General features: G+C 39.6%; 1 protein-coding gene across 4 annotated transcripts in view; it reads left to right on the top strand.

Annotated features, from left to right (window-relative positions):
* Positions 1 to 25906, top strand: part of Smg6 (SMG6 nonsense mediated mRNA decay factor) — a 234817-nt gene that overhangs the window by 80991 nt on the left and 127920 nt on the right. The window contains exon 1 of one of the 4 annotated variants that reach the window (XM_078042636.1): positions 16670 to 16733. The exons of the other annotated variants lie outside the window; for them this stretch is intronic. Within the exon in view, the coding sequence (XP_077898762.1) occupies positions 16685 to 16733 (49 nt within the window). The 5' untranslated portion in view covers positions 16670 to 16684. Of the gene's footprint in view, positions 1 to 16669; positions 16734 to 25906 lie in introns of those variants that run through there. 4 annotated transcript variants of the gene reach the window in all.

Genomic DNA, 25906 nt, shown 5'->3' with positions numbered 1-25906 from the left:
TTTGCTGCCTCTTTATAATTTCCCCCCCTTTAATCCTTGATAATCACTTTTCTTTTTACTATGTAGTTTTGCTTTTTTCTAGAATGTCATATAATTGGAATCATATAGTATGTAGCATTTTTAGGCCGATTTTTTTCACTTACTTTTATGCATCTAAGTTACCTTTGTGTTTCGATAGCTCAATTATATATTTATTTTTTGCTGTGTTCTAGATCAATCCCAGGACTTTGTAATGCTAGGCAAGTGCTCTCCTGCTGAGCTCTCTCTCTCTCTCTAGCCTTATACTTCATTTCTTTGTAGCACTGGATAATAATTCATTGTCTGGATGTACAGTAGTTTATCCATTCACCTATTGAAGACAGCTTAGTTGCTGGGATTACAGGCATGCACCTCCATATCAAACATTTGTTGAGTAATTTTATCCACTTAGTAAGAGGTTTGAGGAGCCCTACATGTTAATAATTAATTCAGGAACATGTTTCAAGGGTAGATCTTTTATTTTTAAAGAGAGAGAGAGAAAGAGAGAGAATTTTTTAATATTTATTTTTTAGTTATTGTCGGACACAACATATTTGTTTGTATGTGGTGCTGAGGATCGAACCCGGGCCGCACGCATGCTAGGCGAGCGCGCCACCGCTTGAGCCACATCTCCAGCCCAAGGGTAGATCTTTTGCATCAGATATAAAAGTTCCCAACCAGAGATCAGCCCATTTTTATATATTCGAATGAGTTAAGGTTGGAGTTGTCATATTATCAGGATTAAACCTTTGCTTTCTTACAGAATATGAAAAGTATCTCCTGAAGGGGAGAAACACTAAAACCTCCTGGACTAAAACCATCAGATGAGCTGAATAGTGAGATAGTAGGCTGTGTGTTTGAGGGCTCAAGTGGTAGCACTTAATGGGAACATACTCAGCCAGACAATTGTGTACAGGTATTTCCCATAATCTCTGATGGCCTTTTTCATCTCTGATGGTTACTTTTTGTCTTTGGAAGCATTATGGAAGGTGTGGAGGGAATGTAGAGAATAATAAGATGTTTTGAAATTTCTGTGCTTTAAGGAGCTCAGAGAGTTGGATGTAGTGGTGCATGCTTGTAATCCTTACAATTTGGGAGGCTGGGGCAAAAGGGTTGCAAGTGCGAGGTCAGCTTCAGCAATTTAGTGAGGCCCTAAGCACCCCTGGGTTCAACGCTCATTACAATTTAAAAATAAAAAATAAAAAACCCTCAGAGAGAGGTATAAGGATAGAACAGAAGTGTCATGCCAATGTGGGGAGTTGAGTTTCTGGGCGGTTGATTTTTGGAAGAAGAGGTAGAAGGGTTTGGTTGCCCCAAATGTGATCTTTTCTCTGAATGCCACGTGACCTTATGGTTATGTACTTGGCAATTGATCACATTTTTGTATAGTAACATATATTATACATATTTTAATTTAAAAATACTGGTAGAGACACCCACAGTCATGTTGTCCTGAGCCAGAGTTCCACCAGCAGGCCACGATGCCTCCCCCCAAGCCTGGCAATGGTGAGTGGGCAGGTGTTCTCAGCCTTCATGCTTTGTAGTACATTACTGGTCATCAAGATGTATGTGGTGGCAGTCATCACAGGCCAAGTGAGGCTGCCGAAGAAGGCTTTTGCCAACCCTAAGGATGATTTGAGACAAGGAGACCTTCAGTATTGCTGGAGCTACTCTGATGTGCAATTTTGCCTCAGAACCCACTGGAATGACGTGGAGACTATCTACCTTTTCTTCTTCCTGGGCCTTGTCTATACTTTCCTGGGGCCTGACCCTTTTCTTCATCTGAATGTACTTCTCATATTCCTCCTGGGCCTTGTATTGCACACTGTGGCCTACCCTACCCACTGTGGGCACCTGTCCATGTCCTACACCCTGGCCCAGCTGCTCTGAGTCTCCTACGTATTCTCTGGGAAGCATCCAGCCAGCACTTGACACCTCCTTGTCCACCTGACCATGGGCAGGAGCTGCTATGGCTGTCTCTGTGGATCAATATCCCTTCCAGATTTCGATAGGCTCCAGGTCCTGGTTCCTGCAATCTGCTCAGCATGTGGATCCTTGAGCCTTGTGGTCCTGTGCATGTGTGTGCAGGAAAGCATGAGTACATATTTTTTAGACCTGTGGATTTCTGGATGAAGTGGCCCATTGTGGGGATTGACAGACAATACTTAGACTCATAAGTATTAGCATCACTCCCATTCCTTCCCTGAGTGATAAGAGGGAAGACTGTTGAGGATTCCTGATCCTAACCATCATCCAATTCAGGGCTGAAGTATAGACTTCAGACCCATCTCAGAGATCCTGGTCCTGCTGGTTTAGATGAAGGCCTGGCCCTCTGTATTTTAGAATGGCTGCTATGAGAGTCTAAGTGATGGCCAGGCCTGGAAGGGCCAGTCCCTTCTGGAGATAAGGCCCAGGGGCAGGCAGGATGCTCATGGCTCCTTTTATGGAGGAAGTCTATAAGACAGGGACAAATTATCCTTATTTGTTTCCTGGGAACACTTGCTTTTTGCCCCAAATGTCTTAGCTGGATCCTTTTCTGGCTCAGGTAAGGATGGGAAGGTCAACAGTAAGGGCAGCTTTTCTTCTAAGGCTTTATTCCCTCCTGAGGGCTGTCAGTCAAGGACAATGGGCTTTGAGTGACCAACCATTAAAAAGAACTTTCTTGCTCCTTTAGTATCTGTAAGATTTGAGCACTGAGATGTCTACCACTGTGGGGATTTGTGTGCATGTGTTGTCTCCCATACTCTTTGAGATGTGTGTGGTGATTTTTAATCATTCAACAGCAATATCTGACTCATATGGCCACCACCTCTTAAATAAATATATAATAATAAAAATACTGATAGGTGTATACCAGAACTGAACTGTGATTCTGTAGGATAGTGGAATTCTGAATGTTTTGTCTGTTTTCTCTGTATTTTTGTAGTCTTCTATAATAATCATAATACTTTAGTAAAAGAAACAGTTTTAAAAATTGTATGCCAAAAATGAAATATCTGCAGTTAGATAAAACTGATTTCTAATTTGGATTGGTTTATTTACTTGCGCCTTATGCAATGACTGAACCACTTCTAAACCTTTTTTATACATTTAGTATCTTGTGCAGAGAAGACATATAATAAATGTTTGAATTAAACCTCCCTATAATATATGTACAGCTAATTGCTAATATTTCTCTCCTTCCCCCAAGGGAAGATTTTTTTTTTCTCTTTCAGACTTGAATTTCTAAAGAAACAACCTTGGTTTTGAGGGGTTATCAACTATCTTTTTTTTTTTTTTTTCATAAAACTCTAGTTTCATTCCAGAGGAACCAACAACCTGATAGAACAACTAGAGAATATTTAGCTATTACCTATTCTTCTTCTTCTTCTTCTTCTTTTTTTTTTTTTTGATACTGGGGATTGAACCCAGGGGTATTTAACCACTGAGTTACATCCCCAGCCCTTTTTTGTATTTTATTTAGGACAGGGTCTCAATGAGTTTGCTAAATGCTGAGGCTGGCTTTGAACTTTCAGTCCTCCTGCCTCAGCCTCCAGAGCCACTGGGATCTCACAGGTGTGCGTTACCACACCCAGCTTATTTAGCTGTTCTTTGAAAGTCAATTATTTTGACTTCATAAAAGATACCTCAACTAGAGTATGTATTCTTGAGCATAAGAGATTATATGATATTTTATTTAATCCTTAACAGCAGAGTTTAATATTAAGTATGTGATAATGATTGATTGATTTACTAGAGTATGGTTGTTATATAAAATGAATTTAGGCAAATAAATTCACAGATAGTAAACTTAAAAAATTATATACCTCTTATAGCTAAATGTACCTGGCAAAAATGCTAATGTATCAGGACTGTATTTTAAAAGTTCATTGGTTTCCATGATATTAAAGAAACCCTTTGACCTGAGCATGGTAGCACATGCCTATAATCCCAGCAACCTGGGAAGCTGAGGCAGGAGAATTGCAAGTTTGAGGTCAACTTGATAAATTTAGCGAAAACTTATCTCAAAATAAAATTTAAAACACTGAGGATGTGGCTCAGTGATAGAAACACCCTTGGGTTCAATCTCCTGTACCCACTGCTTAAAAAAAAAAAAAAAAACAAAAACAAAAAACCTTTGAATTGATCATGCTATCATAGATCATTTTGAGAAACCAGGATACATTCCTCACTTCTTTTTTAGATTCATCCCCAAACAGTGGGGATCCCCACCCCCTTGCAAGAATAGAAAGCCAAATTTATAAAGAAATTCCTTTTTTATTACCAAGTGCTCTTTTGCCCAGGATGCTCCCTTCCAAGGGAAACTAGAGCAGCCCTTTCAACCATAGTGATACCTACCATGAGTTTGGACCTTACTGGAGGCCTCTGAAGGCAAAGATCCCTGTTGAGAAGGGGTGAAAATGCCTCCACATATGTGTGCTATTTCTTTAAAAGAAAGTCTAGCGGAAGTGATGCTGTAGAGAACATCTGCACTTGGAGCTGAGTGGAGAAAGCGAGATGCACTGCAGCTGGTGTAAGGCCCTGGCAGGCTGAGGCGCTGCTGTCTATTGGGGTTTACTTCTGTCTACATTGAAACATGGCTTGGGAGGGGGTTGGTGGCCTGCTGCCAGCCTCAGTTAGCCTGCCCTTCTCTTTCCTCCTCACCCCCCCCCCCCACTCCTCTCCCTCATGCTTTAAAGTCACATTTCCAGGCCAGACGTAGAATTAATCTCTGGGCACTTCACATTGCTGGCAGCTGAAAGCAGGATGTGGGATCTTTTTTTTTTTCTTTCTTTCTTTCTCTCTCTCTGCGTCTTGGCTGACTTTTTTACCTCTCGAAGAATTTGGAAGGCCGTGAGATTCCCCCCCCCTCACAAGTACTGTGGAGTTTTTCAGCACGCTGATCACCCTGCTGCGGCTTCACCCTAATAGACTTCATATGTTGATGCAGTTGACATCAGTATCAAACTATTTTACATGTGATCTGGTGTATTTCCTGAGGAAATCTGCAAGATATTTATTAAGAACTAATAAAATAAACCTCTCCATGAGTTTTTAGGTAGTTTTCAATTTTTCATGTCTCTCCCGTTTCCTCTTATCAATGAGTTGCTATTTTCTCTCTCTACTCCGACCATTGCAAAAGGAAACAAAAATAAATGTTTTAAACTGTTCCTGAAGGGACAGGGAAAGAATAGTTCTGCCATGATGTATCAGCCAGGACTGTATTTTTAGTGCAGCATTGTAGAAACTAAAAATATCCTGTTATAGTGGATCCTTTTTATAGGTCTGTGTGTGTGTGTGTGTGTGTGTGTGTTTATAATGTTGTATGCACAAGTGCCTTTGTGCATCAGCAGCCGCTCTTCCCATTACAGCTGGACTCCATTAGTCCTTGAAAATTAATGTAATCCTAGTTAAGAAAAAAATTAATTACTCTACCAGAGCTGTGTTTCATCCAAAGCTAGTGTTAGCTCCCTAGCTGGCAGCTTAGTTTGAGAGGCTCCAGGGACCCATGGAGTTGTGGCTTTGGTATCACATAATTTGCTGCTGTGTTTTTCCCGTTGAGAGCATTCTTCAGTTCTTAAGGGTTAGACATGTGGCATGCAGAGAACAACCGCAGACCCCTCTGCCTCAGTGAATTACTATGTTCTAGTGTGATTATCCCTATAAGGGGTGTTCACCACAGGTTTAACTCACCTGCCATAGCAGGTTTTCTTATCAATTTTCTTTACAAGAAAGAAATTTTGGCAATGGTTGATTTTTTTTTTCATGTGCCCTGCAGGAAAAATAACTATCAAAAGTCAAAAAGACATGTAATTTGCCTAGGAAGATTTGTGTGGACAATTAAGAATAACAGTTGCTGGGTGTAATCCCAGCACATGCCTGTAATCCCAGCAATTCAGAAGACTGAGGCAGGAGGATCACAAGTTTGAGGTCAGCCTGGACAATTTAGCAAGACTCTCTCAAAAAAAAAAAAAAAAAAGATGGGGTGGTACACCCCTGTGTTCAATCCTTCGCACTGCCAAAAATTTTTTGCTTTTATTTAAGGGTTGGACTAGTTTAGTACACACGTTTTTTATTATTAATGAGTATGATAGAGTTGACTGCTGGTTTGTAGTCAGATTTCTCAGCACCAGCTCTGGGTGAGGGACTGACTAGCCCAACAAATAAACATTCCAGCTTTGTGATTGGTGTTCTGGGATGAGGTACAGCACACAGCCCAGAAGTTGTTGCAGTCTCCACCTTGCCTTCATGACATAGCTGTTGTGCAGATGCCTGCTTTTGTTGTTGTTTTTCTTCTTTGGGGTCCTGGCTTGGGGTGGGGGGTTAAGTGGGAAGATAGGTTGTTTGTTTCCTCACTGGTTAGACACTCCAGGCTCTCTGTTGAGAGTCCAGGCAGGATCCATCTGTCTTGGACTGTACTTCTCTTTTTCTGCTGAGCTGGGGCGTGGGCAGCATAGGCCTGTGTAACTCGTGACAGGCCTCCCAATGCGCCATAGTGGCATGAATCCTCATGGAACTGTTCAGAACAAAAACAGGGCTAGTGCCCTTTTGTTTCTTTTTGGGCATGGGCTCCGAAGCTTGTCTCTGGACCTTCTGTTCTCTCCTCTTAGTGACTCTAGGTTCTCTCATAGCCCCTCCCCATCATCCCCTAGCTGACAACTAGTTGAGCCCTCAGCTTCCTGTACTTAATCCCCAAGCAGTGTAGTTCAGTAAAAGTAGTAATTAGGTCTTTTACAAATTTATTTTATTAGTAAAGAGAGTTGGTGTGTAATGGGCTGTAATTCTAACACAGCCAGTTTGGAGATTAATAAAAAATTTAAAAAGAGCAGTTTTTATCAGAGACAGTGGGCCTATTATTTTGAGTTCCCGTCTGAGCCGAAATCAGAGCAGCGTGGGACCCTTGGTGGACTGTGCTGATGGGAAGATGCAGAGCCACGTTCCTTGTTGTTACAGTCTGTGCAGTGCCCGTCCTTGAGGGTGTTTTACGCTGGCATTGGAAAAAAGGAAAGCTTGTTTTCCAAGAACTCTGCTCTCTCTCAGCTTGATAAGCATTTAAAAATAAAAGCTGCACAATTGAAATTGGCAGTGCATCCTCATTCTTTTGTCTCTCTGTTTATTTTTTTCCCTCATCCCTCAACATGTGTGCTACAGCCTATGGTTATTACACCCTCAAGAATGATGTCCTGGAACTCAGCAAACTTGCACCAAGGTCTGCCCGCCCTGTACTCTACTGTTTGAAGCTGGCTGAGGCATCAGAGCCTTACATTGAGAGGCTGAGGATCAGCCTCAACAACTCCATCTGTGGCGCATTTTCCTGTGCCCCTGAAGCTGCTGCTTGGTATTTTAAGCTTCAAACCCTGATTGTCAGCTCAATCTTGTTGTTTTTTGAACTTAGTTAATTTGTTTACCTCTCCATTGGAGGACCTCAAAAACAAAGTGCTTTGGCACTGATCAGGAGCAGTTCTGCCCTTCAAAAAAAATGTTCTTCTGAGTTAAGATTTTATAATACCAACCCAGAGAAGAGAAAACTATTATGGCTTAGACTCAGATGATTTTAAGTTCTGTTGCCCAGGGAATAGAACCTGTTTCTGAAAATTAATAACACACCCTTTCTTTCTCAGAAGTATCTTAGTTTAGGCAGTAGTAAACTTTAGCATCAAGCTAGCTTAGATGAATCTTGCAACAAACAAATAAAAACCCCCATTCTTACAAACTGTTAATTTGTCTAGAAATGTAATGGCTTTGTAAGACAGTGCCAAACCCCGCCCCAAGCATTGCATGCAGATTCCACTGAAGTCATGTATATGTGACCTCAGAAAGAATTGCTCTATCTCTGGCTTTCTGTGCAAGGACTGGCCTTCCCACTTGGGTAGGTCCTGGTTAAGCCAAGATTGAAACACCATGTCACTTGTTCTAGCATTTCTGGTTATCATTGCCTACTTGGTTGAGTCAGAACCTGGAGTTAGTTTGGTAGGGTGCGGTTTCAGGTTTTCAGACTTCCTGGTTGATGCCTGTGAAGGGTTGGTGCCTGATGTAACTGAATAGGGTGTTACTTCAGGTTAGTGGTCCTTGTTTTTGCTTGGCTGGTTGGACTGAACTGGTATTACTGTTTCCCAAAGAATATTTTTGGTTTGAAAACTGAAGGTCAGCAGTTCGCAAGTGCTGAACTTGAAGCCAACTCTGTGGTTTGTCTTGTGCCACTGGGCCAGCAGCGCTGCCGTCCTGATCGATTGATCTGCAACAATATGAAACCACGAACAGCAACTGCCAGACAAAACTCCATCTCACCCCATTCCCCTATCCAACCTGTCTCTCTGCCCAGATCCCCTTTCTTTCTCCTTGTATGTCTGTCTCACTCTTGGTTATGTATTTCACTTTTTTGGGTCTGTCTTTTTCCATCTCCCTGTCTCTTTCCATAACAGTTTTTAATAATGTTTTAGTTAGTTCCAGCCTTTTCCCTGAATGGATCCCATTGGAAAATGCATTTGAAAGGAAACAGTTATACACTTCCCTTCCTTTGAAACTCTGTTGGCATCTTTTCCAGTGCAGTAAACCATACAACATGTATTTTCAAAGTTTCCAAACACAGGCACACTGGCGTTAAATTTATGAAAAAATATTTTATTCAGCTGTATGGTAACTGTGAGTTTCAAAGACGTTGATCAGACTTGAAATTGGTGTTTTCTTTTGGAGCTCTAACAGGTTTTCAGATCTGTGTAGGAAATATGGGCACACTAGCTCTTGGGGAGTGTGTGATGCTTTGTGTCTTGGCATTGGATTGCAGGTTGGGCAGGGGGAGTTGTGACAGGAGATGTAGATATGGGGATCCCTGGCCGCACCCAGAGGAAAACAGGGAAAGTCAATGAGTCATTGAAGAGTTTTGCCTAGCTGTATTGGGTGCAGGAACAGAAGGTTAAATTCCTTCTATTCATACAAGGTAAATTCTTTCTCTTTACTCCAGCCAAGACTGAAGGTCAAATAACACCTGTTGGTGTGATCCGTTAATTTTCTTTAGGATGTCATGGCTAAAAAGTGTTTGTTTATTGGCATCAAAGCAATGTGATGTTAGTAATGTTGTGAAGGATTACCTCACTTCTCCCTTTTAAATCTATGGTCTGATAAAAAAAATTATATTAGAATCATCTCTATGTATATGAAAGTCTGTGGGTTTGACTGAACTTAGAATTTGGCTGATAAGGACAGTGATTCTTCTCAAGGACCCCAGCTGTTTGTTCAGGAGATCTCTGGTAATGCTCTTCAAAGAAGAAGGCTTTCAGAAGGGGTTTCTTCCAAATCGCTCAAGCAGCTGAACTGTGTCTTGTCTCTCTTAATTTTATGTTCATGCCATAATTCAGCTTTGCTTTGCTTATCATCGTAACAGTGGTGAATTCTGCCCCAGGACATTGAGATAGGCTCTCTGCTACCTTCATATGACAGAAGATACTGAAGATAAGCCTGCAGAAGCTGAGTGTTCTATGGGTCTGTGTCCCACTCAATGCAATTAATAGGGATTTGTTAAGCATTTATTGCATGTCATTCTTAGCTCTTTCTCCCTTGTAGTTTTTACCTTTGTTGATGGCACATTTTTCATAAGGGTTTGTCGTTGTTGTTATTATTATTTGTTGTTGTTGTTGTTCTCCCCCTGCTTTTTGCCATTTGCTTGGGTCTTTCTTCCTCATTTAGAATCCAAAATATCTGCATTTACTAAAAGTCTTATCTTGGCCCTCCTCTTCCTCTGTCCCCTTTGGTATATTGTAAAATCTCATGGTTCCAACTTTCATCTCTGTGAGTCACTCCTAAGTCTCTTTGCCATCCCTGGTCTTTTTCTTGAGCTTTATTTAGTTCACATTTCTAACTTCTTGTTGGATATTTTCACCTGCAATCTCAAACTTAGTCAGCATTGACTCATCCTGTTTCTCCCTGTTAAAACTCAGGTTCTACAGGAAGCAAAAATTTGCATGCAGGAAGTTGATTGGGGATTCTTAACTAGTTTTCTGCAACACCTTAGAGGTATGAGGAATGCTGGATTAAGGAAGAGGGAGAAGATAACTGCATTGTAATTGTAACAAAGGCTTTAGCAGTCCTGTAAGTCTTCAAGAAGGACTCAGCAGCAGCTGGGGGAATGAGTGCTTTAGTTCTGAAGGAATCTGGGCAGTATATCATATCACCTGCATTGCCAAAGTGATTCCTTCTGTGCACAGTTTTGTTTTTTTTTTTTAATGGACCAGGATTGAACCCAGGCATGCTTAACCCCTGAGCCACATCCCCAGCTTCACCTGCCTTATTTTTAAAATTATATTTTGAGACAGAGTTTCACTAAGTTGCTTAGGGCCTTGCCAAGTCTCTGAGGCTGGCTTTGAACTTGAGGTTCTCCTGCCTTAACTTGCAGTATTTTTTGCCTCAGCCTCCCGAGTCACTGGGATTATGGGTGTACACCGCCTTATTTTTAAAATTATATTTTGACACAGTTTCACTAAGTTGAGGTAGAATTTACATAAACAATAATGCACAGATTTTAAGTGGTCAGTTTAATGACTTTTGACAAATGCCAACTTTATTTTTTTCTTCTGTACCACGTATGTTAGGAGCATTTGAAAATAACAAGAACCATTTTGAAGTAAATAAGAAAAGAAATGTATTACAGGGAACTTGGGGACAAGGATATAGCAAGGCCTGTAGAATGGAATGGAACCAGGAAAGTCATCTTCTGTTCTTCTGCTTATTTCTGCATGTTGTTTTTCCCTCTCTCCTTCCTGGCGCATAGTAAAGATATAGTAAATAGTAGCTTTAATTATGTATTTTACAAATGAAGCTATGTAACTTAAGTTTTTTTTTTTTTTAGTTGTTGATGGACCTTTATTTTATTTATTTTATGTGGTCTGAGAATCAAACCTAGTGCTTTACACATGCCAGACAAGTGCTCTACCATTGAGCTATGGCCCCAGTCCCTATCTTACTCTTTTTAATGGCTCTCTCTCTATTGTACTGTATGTACATCCCATCATTTACTTAAGTAGGTCTCTACTCATGGACATTTAGGTTGCTTGCAGATTTTCCCTGTCCAAACTATATAGTAGTGACTTTCTTTATCTCCTCAGATTTTTTACTTCTTTGACTTTTAATCAATTAATTGCAGGCCTGAGTTCTATTAGATTTCAGCACCTCAAGGGTCCAGTTCACGTCTGATTAATCTTTGAAAAAATAAATGCCTAACACAGGACCTTGCATATAGTAAATGCTGACTGTGAATGAATTGGTCCAGTCCTATATGAAGCGTACTACTCCGAGAAGATCAGCTCTGGTGACCATGCACTGTAGGGAAGTGCTTGAGATTTTACTGGAGTCTGCACTGTAGACCCTGACCTATTGAGATTTCTAGTCCAGTGTGGAGAAGTTTGATGGATTGTAAATCCTGTGCTAAGGCAACTTTAAGCTACCTACCCAGTATGGTGGATAGAAATACTTCCAGACTCTAAAGGAAAGAGGCCTATCAGGCAGCAAGTAAAGGTTCGATGAATGCGGGATCTTGAAGGAAGGACTTAGATAACAGGGAAGAAAGAAGAAAGCTTTGAAGAGTGAAGGTAGGAGAATGGCTTATCAGGGTTACAGAGGTAAGTTTTCTGTTCTGTTTCTTCTTGGTTATAGTCATTCACTGTCTTTTTGGTGTGGGATCTTTTTTACAGAGCAAGGTAGTGCTCTATAAATAAATCTATTAGGTCTTTTGAACCAGGAAGAAGCAGGTCAGTTCTATCCTGCAATTGAAGAAATCTTAACAAGAAAATGAAGTGGAACTGTGCTTGAAAAACTGTTTGGCAGAGGGTGCTAATGCCAGAATTATAGAGCACTGTTTGTTGTACCAGATTTTAAATATAAATTTAGTTTTTTATATCCTTTTGCTTAAAGCATGTGTTATGCTTTTTTGTTGTTTTAAAAATATCCCAAAAATGACCATAAATTGAATTTTACAGTCTAGACAATTCCCCTTTCATATTTATACCTATATGTTTATATATGTGTACATTTAATTACATATATATTTTGATATATTATTTGGTCATTTTAAAACAAGAATCTTTCCTAGTCTTGCATCACTTTTATAATTCTTCAGTCTTTACTCTTGATTGATCTTTAGTCATCAACTGCTTGAGGCATTTGTACTTGGGGTTCAGTGACCCTCAGTCTCTCTGTCACATACTAAAATATTGGGTAAATAAATGTGAGGTATCAGGGATCTCTCTGCTTAAAGAGATCCTTTATGCTGGGTGTGGTGGTGTATACATAGAATTCCAGCAGCTTGGGAGGTTGAGGCAGAAGGATCATGAATTCAAAGCCAGCCTCAGCAACCTAAGGAGTCATTAAGCAACTCAATGAGAACCTTGTCTCTAAATAAAATGCGGGGTTGGGAGGGGAGATCCTTTATGGATCTTTTTCAAATAAGAATTATTTTCTATTAGTGTTACTTTTAGCTCAGTTTTGTAAGTCTTCCCTAAAGGACAATAGATCTATCAATATGTTTCTATTTCTATGTTTTTGGAAAAATATTCTTACATTGTGATACATATATATTTTGTCTTACCATATAGATAACTTATAATAACATTTCTTGGATATCTTTTCAAAAGTTTGTTATTGATCATTTTTTTCACACAATATTCCTTGCATAGAATCCATGTTTAAAAAAATATTTTTGAGCTTGATGCTGAGAAAATAGTTGTTTTTACTGAGGTGCTGATATGCTTATTCCTTTTCAATAACGACAACTGTACAATTGTTGGTGTTTCTTTTTTGATTTGGCTGCCAGGAAAGTTAGTTGCATTTTAATTTTGTTCATGATAGACCATTCCTTTTCTTGGTCTTAATTTTCTATTCTACTTTAATATTGTTTCTCTGTGTATAATTTTGCTCTTAAGTTTTCACAAAGCTTTTGTGGAATGATATGTTAAGGAATAAATATCAACCAAAAAATTCTATCTAGTTTAAGACTAGTTTTATATAAATGTTTCAAACAATCTATATATTTCCATAAGTACTATTGACCATGTTAATTAATTAGCTGTCTGTTACTATAACAAATATCTGAGATAATCAACTTAAAAAGATAAAAGGTTTATTTTGGCCATGGTTTTAGAGATCTCAGTCCATGATTGGTTGACTGCATTGGTTTTGGGCCTGTGGCAAGATAGCACGTCATGGGGGAGAACATATGACACTGCAAAGCCACTCACTTCATGACTAGGATGCAAAAGACAGAAAGAAATAGGGGCCCCTTCCATCAAGGGTATGCCTCCAACGACCTGAAGACCTTCCACTAGACTCGACCTTTTAAAGTTTCCACCACTTCCCAATAGCACAAAACTGGGGATAAACCTTTAAATAACATGGGCCTTTTAGGGACATTATGGATCCAAATTATACTAATTGACCAATTAGCTGAACATAAATTTGGAAGGACTGTTATTAAAGAGGATGTCCGTTCTAGAGCCACTAGCTCAGGGGACTTGCTGTCACTCTGCTGGGCTTCTGGTTACCTTCATTGAGTGCTGCCTTTCTCACTCTCTTCCTGGGCATGATTGCTTTGTTTAACAATTCTTCTGCTACTTCTTTTCTCCTTTAAAACTACATATACCATAGTGGGTGGAGTTGGAGAAGTTCTTACTTACTCAGTCTAGTTTAGGCATTGATTTTGGATTTGAAAGCTTTGAGGAACCAATTTAGGGCAAGTTACTGAGCAGAGTCCAGTGAGTGTGCAGATCGTGATATTCACAAGGAATTCACCAAAGAATTAAATCTTTCCATTGGCCTCATTTTTCATTACTAACCCCTCAAGGTTTGTTCAATGGCTCTAATCTTCTTTGCCTTCTGGAAACTTCCTGAAATGGCTAACTTCTCAGAAGCCTTTCAAGAGATCCTTTCAATGCTGGGTAACTCTGCCCTACCTGTTTCAGAATTGTTTTATTTTTGACATTGTTTACACTTCTGTCATATTCCTGTTGAAATCCTTTAGAAAGCCACAAAAAGAAAGGAAATTGAAGTAATCATTAAAATAGAAGCTGAGTAATTCTCTGCCCCTTTGCTCCCCTATCAAAGGAACTTTTCTCTGAATCAAAATGTCTGCAGGCATTATCTCTTACTAATTTTTATTTTGGGCCCAAAATACTTCTGAAGCTTTATACCAACAGAGGTGGATTCCAAGCTGTTTCTATGATTTAGCTGCCAAATCTCTACCTGCTGTATCTATCACAGGTGATATAACTTTATTCCTTAATGGTGCCACAAAAATTTCCTTCTAGGGTGACTAATGGGTATGCTTCTTAGGAAGCTTCCTTCACACCTTTGCTTTTCTGTAACCTGCGATTGTTCTTTTTATTTTATTTTTTATTTTTAGGTAGACACATAATATCTTTATTTTACATTTATGAGGTGCTGAGGATCGAACCCAGTGCCTCATGCATAGTAGGCGAGCACTCTCCACTGAGCCACAACCCCAGCTACTTGCGATAATTTCTCACACAAGACACTCTAGATCTGCTATGTGGAATTCCACAGGGCTTACCTGCCTGATGTAATTAAAGAGATACTTCTCTTTTCTACTCCCCTAAATATTTGCTTCCCCCAAATAATGGAAGAGAGGTAAGCTTCTGAAAACCTCTGGTAAGCAGAAATTCTTTCCTATTAGATCTACTTACAACTCCTCCAAGTGAGCTGCTGGAATGGCAGGCCCTCTTCTGGGCCCTGTCATTAGAAACTAGTCTGGTGCCAGCATGCCATTCTGCTGGCAGCAGTTCTGCTTGTTCAAGAGGGAACATGTATTTGAATAACCCTGGAATCAGGTAAGAATTTGGGAGTGTCAAAAGTAACAATCCTAGGCTGGGATGTAACCCCAGGATTGAAACTTGCCCCCTATGTGTGGATCCTCAGTACCACATAAAATGAATGAATGAATGAATGTATTATGTCCATCTACAACTTTAGAAAAAAAAACAAAAAACACAATCCTGCAACATAGCTAAGGTGGACAATGGCCAGTGTGTGTTTTAGTTATTAGGCACCACCCCCCAACATCTATGGGAACACTATAACTAAACTGCATGTATATTTCCTGGGAAAAGTTAAGCACTGATTCAGAAGTGTTTTCTGTTTTTCCTTGTGCTGAGTAGATGGTTTATTGTCCATCTTACCAAGATGTATTTATAAAACCCCCATGACATTTCTTGGCCCTAGAGCCCCGTATAAAGGAGGAAAAACTAAGTGTCTCTTCAGAGATTTTAGCCCTTCTGAAGATCATTTTCTCACCTTGAGAAGGTGGTTTTTGTGTTGTAATTGAATCCAGGGGCACTTTACCACTGAGCTCTACATCCCCAGTGCTTTTTAAACTTTTTTTTAATCTTGAGATGGATCTCTCTAAGTTGCCCAGTCTGGCCTCGCACTTGTGTTCCTAGTGCCTCAGCTTCCCAAGTAGCTGTGCCATCATACCCAGCTCATTCCTCTATTTGAAAACAAAAAAAACTTTAAACAGTTTATTAAGGTATGATTAATGCATTTTATACTTCATATATTTAAAGTATGCAATTTTATGAGTTTTGGGGTTATGTGTACATTGTTGAAACCATCACCACAGTCAGGATAATGAACATGTGGATGTCGTTCACCACCAATTTCTTTGTGTTCTTTGTAATCCATTCTTCCTGAACCCTCCCCTCCCAGTCCTCAGGCAACTGATTTGCTTTCTATTACTGTAGATTAGTTTGTATTTTTAGACTTTTATATAAAGGGAATTTGATGGTACGTACTCTTTTATATAATGATTTGACATTCATCCATGCTGTGGAGTGATTCAGTAATTTTTTCTTTTATTGTGGTAGGCTTCATTGTATGGATATACCACAGTTTGTTTATCCATTCTCTTATTGATGGACATGTGTGTTTTTTTCCCCAGCATTTGACTATTTTACTATGGGTAAAACTGCTATGACCATTCAAGTGTAAGTCATTGTGTGGACGTGTGTTTTCATTTCTCTTGGGTAAATACCTGGGAGTAATATAGTTGGGTCATTTGGTAAGTATTTTAACTTCTTAAGAAACTGTGTAACTGTTTTCCAAAGTGGTTTTATCATTTTATGTTCTCAAAGCAGTATGTGAGAATTTTATTCATTCTACATTCTACTCACCATTTGTTATCATCTGTCTATCTTTTTTGATTATAGCCATGTTGGTGAGTGTGCAGTTATATTTGTAGCTTTGATTTGCATTTCCCTAATGATTAATGATGGTTAGCATATTTCCATGTACTTGTCATTCATATATCTTCTTTGCCCAATTTTTCATTTAAGTTGAAAGAGTTTCATATATACTGTAGATATGAGTTTTTCCCCTTTTTTGTTTTGTTGAATTTTTGTTTCTGAGGATTGAACCTAGGGCTTATACATGGTAAGCACATGCCCAGTCAATGAGCTACACCCTAGCCCCAATGGATTTTAGAACTATTTTCTACCAGGGAGAATTTTCTCACCTTCAGAAGGTCTTTTCGTTTTTTGTTTTTTTGGTTTTTTGGGGTTTTTTTTTTGTTGTTGTTTGTTTGTTTGTTTTTTCTTTTGGAAAAGCAAGCATTTTGTTGTTGTTATTGTTAATGGATCTTTATTTTATTTATCTATAAGTGTTGCTGAGAATTGAATCCACTGCCTCACATATGCTATGCAAGCACCTACCACTGAGGCACAACCCCAGCCCAAAAGCAGGTACCTTTTATTGTGTTAAATCCCCTATTTTTCTTTAAAGTTCGGCCTTTATAGATATATTGGTAAAGAGCTACTACTATACCAATGCTGCCAATTTAAAAAATGGATTTTAATATCCATCTGATTAATGGTCTCAGGCAGCACTGAAAATGCAAAAGTTTCATTTATGAAGAAAACAGTGCTAAGGTTGGTATATTAAGCAACTTTTTCTCCTGACTGCTTTTGCATGAAGAACACACCATTGGTTTTGAGATTTTGCTTTTTCCTCACTTTTTGAGAAACAAGAACATGTTTAAACAGCTCACTTAGCTTCAGCAGTTCATTGTTGTCATCTTTCTTCACTTTCTCATCACCTTCACCTTGTGCTGCTTGACATGGATTTTTATTAATTCGATGAGTCAGCCTTGGTGATGAAGTTTTCTCATAGCCCCCCCCCCTTTTGGGGAGGTACTGGGGATTGAACCCAGAGGGGCCTCACCATTGAGCCATATCCCAAGCCCTTTTTTATTTTTATTTTTTAAAAAATATATATTTTTTAGTTGTAGGAGAACACAATACCTTTATTTTAGTCTTATGTGGTGCTGAGGATCGAACCCAATGCATCACGCGTGCTAGGCGAGCGCTCTACTACTGAGCCACAACCCCACCCCCAAGCCCTTTTTTTAAAAAGAAATTTATTTAGAGACAGGATCTTGCTGAGTTGCTTAGGGCCTTGCTAAATTGCTGAGGCTGACTTTGAACTTGTAGTCTTCCTGCCTCAGCCCTCCAAACTTCTCAGACTACAAGCATATACCACCACGGCTTGCTTATTTCTTTTTCTTTAGATAGAATTTCTGTCTTCAATGAAATTTCCCTTTTTCTTATTTTCCTTTTCATTGCCTCTGGCAGTTTCTTGCTCAGACCAGATCAGGAGTTGGATGCCTAGACATCTGTAACAGCTCAGGCCAGGAAGCACAAGATGAGAACAAGGGGCAGCATCTGGAGAGGGTAATCACCCACTGTTTACTGGGAAAGTATCCCCAAAATGTCTAAGTTACCCTTTTTTATGTAGAAAACTTTCTGATGTTCTATACCATATCTTTTTGGGGTTCATTTACCTTTTGTTGTTGTTATTGTTGTTTACTCATTTTAAACTTTTTATTTGGAAATAATTATATATTCTCAGGAAGTTGTTTAAAAAATGCACAGAGAAGGAAGCTGGGGTTGTGGCTCAGAGGTAGAGTGCTCGCCTAGCATGTGTGAGGCACTGGGTTCAATACTCAGCACCACATAAAATGAAGATACTGCATCCACCTATAACTAAAAAATAAATATTTTTTAAAAAATGTACAGAGAGATCCTATGTACCCATCACCTTCCTTTCCCCAATTCATTTTGTATGACTTTAGAACATATCAACATTATTAAATTGATATTGGTATAATCTACAGGCTTTATTCATAATTAGTTATACTTGCACCCTATGTGTGCATGTAGTTCTGTGTAATTTTATCACACTTGTAGCTTTATGTAACTACTACCACAATTGATTTGCAGAACTGCTCCATTATTAAAATGTCTCCCTTGTGCTTCACTTATCTGTTTTTCATCTTTGTAATTATATTATTTCAATAATATTATGTAAATGGGATCTTACAAGAAGTAACCTTTTGTAATTGTTTTTTTCACTAAGCATGATTCCCTGGATGTCTGGATAGCTTAATGCATATATTGATTAGTTGTTCTTTTTTATTGCTAAATAGTATTCTGTTGTATGATTGTTCCAGTTTTCTTTTACCATTCACCTGTGGAAGGACATTTGGGTTATTTCTAGTTTGGACCATTATGAATAAAGCTGCTATGAACATTTGTGTACAGTTTTTGTGTGCAAACATAAGTTTTTATTTTTCTAGAATAAAGCTTCAAAGTTCATTTGCTAGGTTATATCACAAGTGCATTTTTAGTTTTAGAAGAAATTGCCAAATATTTTCTACAGTAGCTGTGTAATTTTACACTCCCTTCCATAGTGTATACATTTCTCTGCATCCTTATCAACAATTTGGTGATATTGCTATTTTTTTAAATTTTAGCCATTCCAATAGATAACGTAGTGATACCTCATTATTCTGATTTCATTTCCTTATGGATAATGATATGAACATCTGTTCATGTGTTTATTTTTCACCTGAATATTGGTTTTGGTGAAATGTCAGTTCATGTCTTTTGCCCATTTTATATAAGTGTATTGTTTTCTTACTACTAAGTTTTGAGAGTTCTTTATATATAGTATAGATACTAGTTCTTTGGCAGATAAGTAGTTTGCAAATATATTTTCCTAGTGTGTAATTTGCCTTTTTATCTTCTTTGGGAGTCTTTTGTAGAGCAGAAGTTTTTCATTTTTATGAGATCTAGTATATCTATTTTGCCTCTCATGGATTGTGTTTTGGCATTAAGTCTTAGAACTCTTTTAATTCTAGATCCTGAGAGCTTCTCAGGTTTTCTTTTCTTTTTTAGTGACCAAGAGATCTTTATTGCAGTAGTATCTGATTAACAGGGAAGGAAGAGAAAGAGAGAGTGTGGAGAAAGAGAAGAAAGGGAGGGAGAGAGAAAGAGAGGGAGAGAGGGAGCAGGTTTTCTTTCTTTCTTTTTTAAAATTATTTTTTAGTTATAGGTGGACACAGTGTCTTTATTTTACCTTATGTGGTGCTGAGGATCAAACCCAGTGCCTCACTCATGCTAGACAAGCGCTCCACCTCTGAGCCACAACCCCAGCCCAGGTTTTTGGTTTTTTTTAAGTTGTTTTTTGTTGTTGTTGTTGTTGTTTTGTCTTATGTTTTATATCTCATTCTTTAATCTATTATTAGGTAATTTTTGTATGAAGTATAAATTTATATCATAAAGATATTTAATTGACAATTGCATATGAATATTTAGTTGATTCAGCACCATTTATTAAAAAGGCTGACTTTTTTTCTTTGCCCTAAAGTCAGGAAGAATGATTCCTCCTCCTCTGTGTTTCTCTCTCTCTCTCTCTCTCTCTCTTTTTTTTTTTTTTTTTTTTGGTGTGGGGGGTTACCAATCCTTCATTATGAAGAATTGAATCCAGGGACACTTAACCTTACCAAATCACATCCCCAACCCTTTTTTATGTTTTGTTAGAGACGGGGTCTCATTGAGTTGCTTAGGGGCCTTCTTAAGTTGCTGAGGCTGGGTTTGAACTCATGATCCTCTTGCCTCAGCCTCCCGAGTTGCTGGGATCATAGGTGTATTCCACTGCACCTGGCTACTCTGTTTCTTTTTTCAAATTTTTGCAGTTTTAGATCCTTTGCCTTCTAATATAAATTTTAGAATATGCTTATCTTTGTCTACAAAAACCTTTTCTGAGATTTGATAGCAGTTGTGTTAAGCCTACAGAACTATTAGGGGAGAATAGGCATCTCTCTTTTTTTTTTATTATTGGTTGTTCAAAACATTACAAAGCTCATGATATATCATTTTCATACATTTGACTCAACTGGGTTATGAACTCCCATTTTTACCCCAAATACAAATTGCAGAATCACATCGGATACACACTCACATTTTTACATAATGGCATATTAGTGACTGTTGTATTCTGCTACCTTTCCTATCCCCTACTATCCCCCCACCCCTCCCCTCCCATCTTCCTTCTCTATCTCATCTGCTGTTGTTCAATTCTCTCCCTTGTTTCCCCCCCTTCCCCTCACAATCTCTTTTTTTTTTTTAAAGAGAGAGTGAGAGAGAGAGAGAGAGAGAGAGAGAGTTTTTTAATATTTATTTTTTTTTTTTGGTTCTCGGCAGACACAACATCTTTGTTGGTATGTGGTGCTGAGGATCGAACCCGGGCCGCACGCATGCCAGGCGAGCGTGCTACCTCTTGAGCCACAACCCCAGCCCACCTCACAATCTCTTATATGTAATTTTCTGTAACATTGAGGGTCTCCTACCATTTCCATATGCTTTCCCTTCTCTCTCCCTTTCTCTCCCCCCACTCGTCTCTGTTTAGTGTTAACCTTTTCCTCATGCTCTTCCTCCCTGTTCTGTTCTTAGTTGCTCTCTTTATATCAAAGAAGACATTTGGCATTTGTTTCTTAAGGATTGGCTAGCTTCGCTTAGCATAATCTGTTCTAATGCCATCCATTTCCCTGCAAATTCTGTGATTTTGTCATTTTTTAGTGCTGCGTAATACTCCATTGTGTATAGATGCCACATTTTTTTTTATCCATTCATCTATTGAAGGGCATCTAGGTTGGTTCCACAGTCTAGCTATTGTGAATTGTGCCGCTATGATCATTGATGTGGCAGTATCCCTATAGTACGCTCTTTTAAGATCCTCAGGGAATAGTCCGAGGAGGGCGATAGCTGGGTCAAATGGTGGATCCATTCCCAGCTTTCCCAGGTATCTCCATACTGCTTTCCAAATTGGCCTTACCAATTTGCAGTCCCACCAGCAGTGTACAAGTGTACCCTTTTCCCCACATCCTCGCCAACACTTATTGTTGTTTGACTTCATAATGGCTGCCAATCTTACTGGAGTGAGATGGTATCTTAGGGTGGTTTTGATTTGCATTTCTCTGACTGCTAGAGATGGTGAGCATTTTTTCATGTACTTGTTGATTGATTGTCCTCCTCTGTGAAGTGTCTGTTCAGGTCCTTGGCCCATTTGTTGATTGGGTTATTTGTTATCTTATTGTTTAATTTTTTGAGTTCTTTGTATAGAGAATAGGCATCTCTACAATATTGACCATACTCTGTGAATATGGTATATCTCCAGTTATTAACATCTCTGATTACTTTCATCAGCATTTTGTAATTTTCAGCATAAAGATACTATATGTGTTTTATTAGACTTTTATTTACATATTTTATTGTCTTTTATTATAAATGGTAATGTGTTTTTAATTTTGGTTTCCACATAGTCATTGTTATCTTAGAGGTTTTTATGTAGAACTGTGGTTGGTATGGTCTGTAGTTTTTGTGTTCATAGTAAAGGAGAGTGGGGCAGCTGAAGCTTGAGTTGCAGGCCTTTGGCAACCAGGTTTAGCAACAATGTGGACACAAGAGCAGACATACTTGGATTCAGATCCCAGGCTTGTGTTATTATACAAGCCATTTATACTCTCTAAGGTTGTTTCCTCAAGTGTCTAAAAGGGAGCATAACACCTCCTGTACAAATCTGTACAAAGCTTTGAGATGAAAAAGGTAAATGTTTTGTGCCTAACAAATCTCATTGTATCTTAGTTATTACTTTTGTTCACAGCGGAGTCATATGTGCATGGTAACGTCTTCATGAGGCTTTTCAAGGATGTAAAAAGTCTTAATATATCTCTTCCCTTATGGGGCTTATAATTTTGTAAGGAGGGAAAATGTGTGTGTGTGTGTGTGTGTGTGTGTGTGTGTGTGTGTGTGTGTGTATTTTCCAGGATGAAGTATTGCTTGTTCAGTTCCAAATAAATGGGGCAGATAATCAGTTAACTTTTTCTTCCTGGACTTTGTGCCCTTCTGTACCCTGTTCATCTAGATGGCTTCTGGATGTTGTTGATGAGAGAATGTTTCAGGGTGGAAGGGGATGTGTACAGGTTTAGGGGAAGGGAGTCATGTGGGAATATGTAATTAATTTTTATATTTTCCCCAGTAAACTATGGACCCTTTTTATGATGTCATGAGGGATTCCTTAATTTTGCAGCTGCTTCCTGATTACGTCAGAGAGGAGCCTCTCACCCCACAGCCTGGAGCTGTACTCATATAAGAATTGGAAACAAATGAAGTGCTGAATATCTAATGGCTTCCACAGGGAGAGCCAGTTCAGACTTCCCAGGCCACCTCTTGCAAGGTCTTCCTCAAGTATTTCTGACCCCCTGAAGTGTCTTTGTTCTGGAAAGAGGAGACTTGGCCCAGAGCTAAGTGGGTGGAAACCTGGGGATTCCTTGATGGTACCCCACACTCCTTCTCCAGGTGTTCTTCAAGCCTGTGTTTTTGCTATATCTCCTTTGGTGAGTGTTACCTCTCTGGATCCTCTGGAATCCTTGACTATTCCAGTGGTCATCCCTTTCTTGCTTCCTCTACCAACATTGTCTCCACCTTCTCTTCATTAGAGAATGAGGCATTTTTAATATCTCTGGACTTCTTTCCATTCCCTCTTTCACCACTCTTAGAAGAAAGATGTTATAGCTGGTATAGTGGTTCATGACTGTAATTCCAGTGAGAAAGGAAGATTACAAGTTTGAGGCCAGCCTCAGCACCTTAGCAAGGCCTTGAGCAACTTAAAGAAATGCTGTCTCAAAATGAAAAAAATAAGCCTGACACTGTGGTGCATCCTGTAATCCCAGCAGTTTGGGAGGCAGAGGCAGGAGGAACACAAGTGTAAATTCAAAGCCAGCTTTAGCAACTTAGTGATGCCCTAAACAACTCAGTGAGACTCTGTCTCAAAATAAAAAAATAAAAAGAGCTGGGGTTGTGGCTAAATGGGTAATCATCCCTGGGTTCAATCCCCAGAAACAGAGAGGGGGGTGAATTTATTTGACATTATGAAGTTTATGAAGTGCTCTAATTATTTATCTTAATTCAAACTGAGATACATGTCCTTTTAGCTTTCTAACTGGTTTCCATCCCTCTTACCTATTTCCAGCTATCCTAATTTATTCTAAATATTTAAACTAAATTAGTTTTCACAAAATAATCACCATTGCTTCATTCAGAAACTTTGAGGAAGTGTCCCCTCACTGTTGGTTGAGTCAAGTCTTTGTTCCCTGTTCATCATTGCAGGCCTTGTACTTTGTGGTCCCTGTCACAAGACTGGCAGAGTTCAGTGCTTTGTGCATTCCTGCCTGCCTGCCCCATATTGGTGCATGCAGTCCCTCCTGAACTCACCAATTCTGTCATTTTTCATTTCTTATAGTCCAAATCAGAAAAGATCTCTTCCATGAAAACTTCTCTAATAGACACTAGTTGAAATAATTTCCTTTCCTTCTGAGAACAGAAAGCATCTTGCTCCCATCTTCCTCATGGAGTGAAATGTATTGTCTTACTGGTATTCTTCCTGTTTTCTTCACTGGATTATCATCTTATGACAGGATTATATTTTCTTTTTCTATTTTCCCAAATTCAACATTTTTGGAGTTAATGGGAGTGCCCACTTTGTTAGGAGGCCAGCCTCAGCCAACTTAGTAATGCTCTAAGCAACTTAGTGAGACCCTGTCTCAAAATGAAAAATAAAAAGATTTTGGAATTTTCTTTGCCTCATATCTCCCCACTTTGAGAAGAGATCTAGAAGAAGCCAAAGTGTTATAATCCTGGAAGATCCAAAGGGAGCAGTAGACATAATAGTGAGGGCTCTTAAGGAGGAAACTTTACTTTCCATATACCTTTGTCTTGTCTTGGTTGAACTCTGTTCAGGGATATATCATGGTTTGCCTTATACCCAGTCAGCCCAAGTGTTCTGCGTGAACACTTTGTTTGGGAACATTGGTGCTTGATTCTTCCAATTCATTCATTCTGGTGCTCAGGAAATAAAATGATACCCTGAGGGCATGGGACATCTCTGCTTTTGCTGTGAGATTTTATTCTTGTCTGGTTTCTACATAGTGACTGCCTCCGCCCACTTCCTCTTCAGCCAGCAGCTGCCACGGGGAACTCTGTGGGTCAAGCAGCAGCAGCCGAAAGATGCTCTCACTGCCCACTTCCTGTAGACAAGGAGATTTGGGTGGGCTGCTGAGGAACTGTGCCAGCCCTGTATCTGACTGGGGACTGACTCATGAGAAAAGTAGCCTTATGTCTGAAAGAGCCAACAAATCACCTCAGGTGATGTTAATTTGGAGGTGACTGACCATTCATTTCCTTTCTTTGAAAGGAGATGGTGGGGAGAGAATCAGTAAATAGTCCTACTTGTGTTTTTCTCCAGATATTTGTGAAGGAGCCCAGCAGATAATTTTCCATGCTAGAGTGGCCAGTGGAGCCTGGTGCCCTCTGAATCCCTCCTGTTGCTGTTAGGGTAGCAGACTTATGTGTCATCCATCCTGTGTCTTCCCTTCATTATCCTCTCATTCTCTTGCCAGGAAATTGGCTGTTTGCATCAAGGGAACTCTGCTAGTTCCATTGCTGCCAGATTTTTCTGAGGCTAGCCAAACCCCATCCCACTGATAATGGGTTTTCTCCCTCACAAAAACTTGGTACCCTGTCCTAAGAATTGATCAGAAGCAGTGGTTCTGATTCATTGTCCCTTGGCTGGGCTTAGAGGTCCAGGCAGGTGGGTCTGCCTTGCTTCCCCTCCCCTTTTCCCTCTCCACCCCTCCTGCCTCACTCCCATTTCCTGCAGGAGGATGCTTTGCCATCCTGGAGCCGTCAGGCACAGCTTTCCTTTGGCAGCACCATTGCACACACACTGGTGGGAGAGGGGACGTGTTTATCACTTTTCCTGGAGATTATCTGTTTAAGCACTTCTCTGACAGTTACAATAACAAGGGTAGTGTGTTGTGTTTCCCAGCAGAAGGACACTTGCTGTTGAAAGATGTATAGCACTAATTAGAAATACATAACATCCGGCCACATGGCAGCCTTCTCCCGGCCGCTCCATTTCCTGATTTCATACAACTTTGACGACAGTTGGTTTATGTTTTCCATGAATATGTTCTCAGAAAAATGAGAAAGTCTCCCTGTTACATAGAAGCAAGAAGAATATTTCTGCCTGCGCAGGTATCCAGCCCCAGGAATACTGGGAGCTTTGGTCACTTGCCCACATGTGGGAAGGGGCAAAACCTAAGTTCAGACCTCAGGTGACTTTTTTGGTAAGAAAGATTTCCGTCTGACTTCCTTAGCCAAAACCATTCCCCTAAACCCTTGAGCAAGCCTTCTTTTGGAAAGAAGGGGAAAGGCTATTTCACAATGTTAATGAGTTCCTCAGCTCATGTCAGGCTCCTGCTACCTGACACAAAGCCAGAGGAACCCAGGCAAATACCAAGGCAAACAATGCCTTTTCCTCCCCACCCCACATAACTCGTTGGCCTGGCCCAGCCCAACTCCAGGGATATATATGGACATTCATCATACTAGGGCCAGTTTCTTAAGTCTAACCCCAAAGTGGGTGGGCTCTGGGAGTCTAGATACAGTTTTCCCACTCAGCTATATAAGGGTGAGTACACTGAAGGAGTAATATCTATGGCTTCTAGCCCACAGAA

This window comes from Ictidomys tridecemlineatus, chromosome 3 (genome assembly GCF_052094955.1).
Source record: "Ictidomys tridecemlineatus isolate mIctTri1 chromosome 3, mIctTri1.hap1, whole genome shotgun sequence".
Taxonomy (NCBI): domain Eukaryota; kingdom Metazoa; phylum Chordata; class Mammalia; order Rodentia; family Sciuridae; genus Ictidomys; species Ictidomys tridecemlineatus.
The sequence above is the reverse complement of the archived record's forward strand: the minus strand, read 5'-3'. Positions and strand labels throughout refer to the sequence as shown.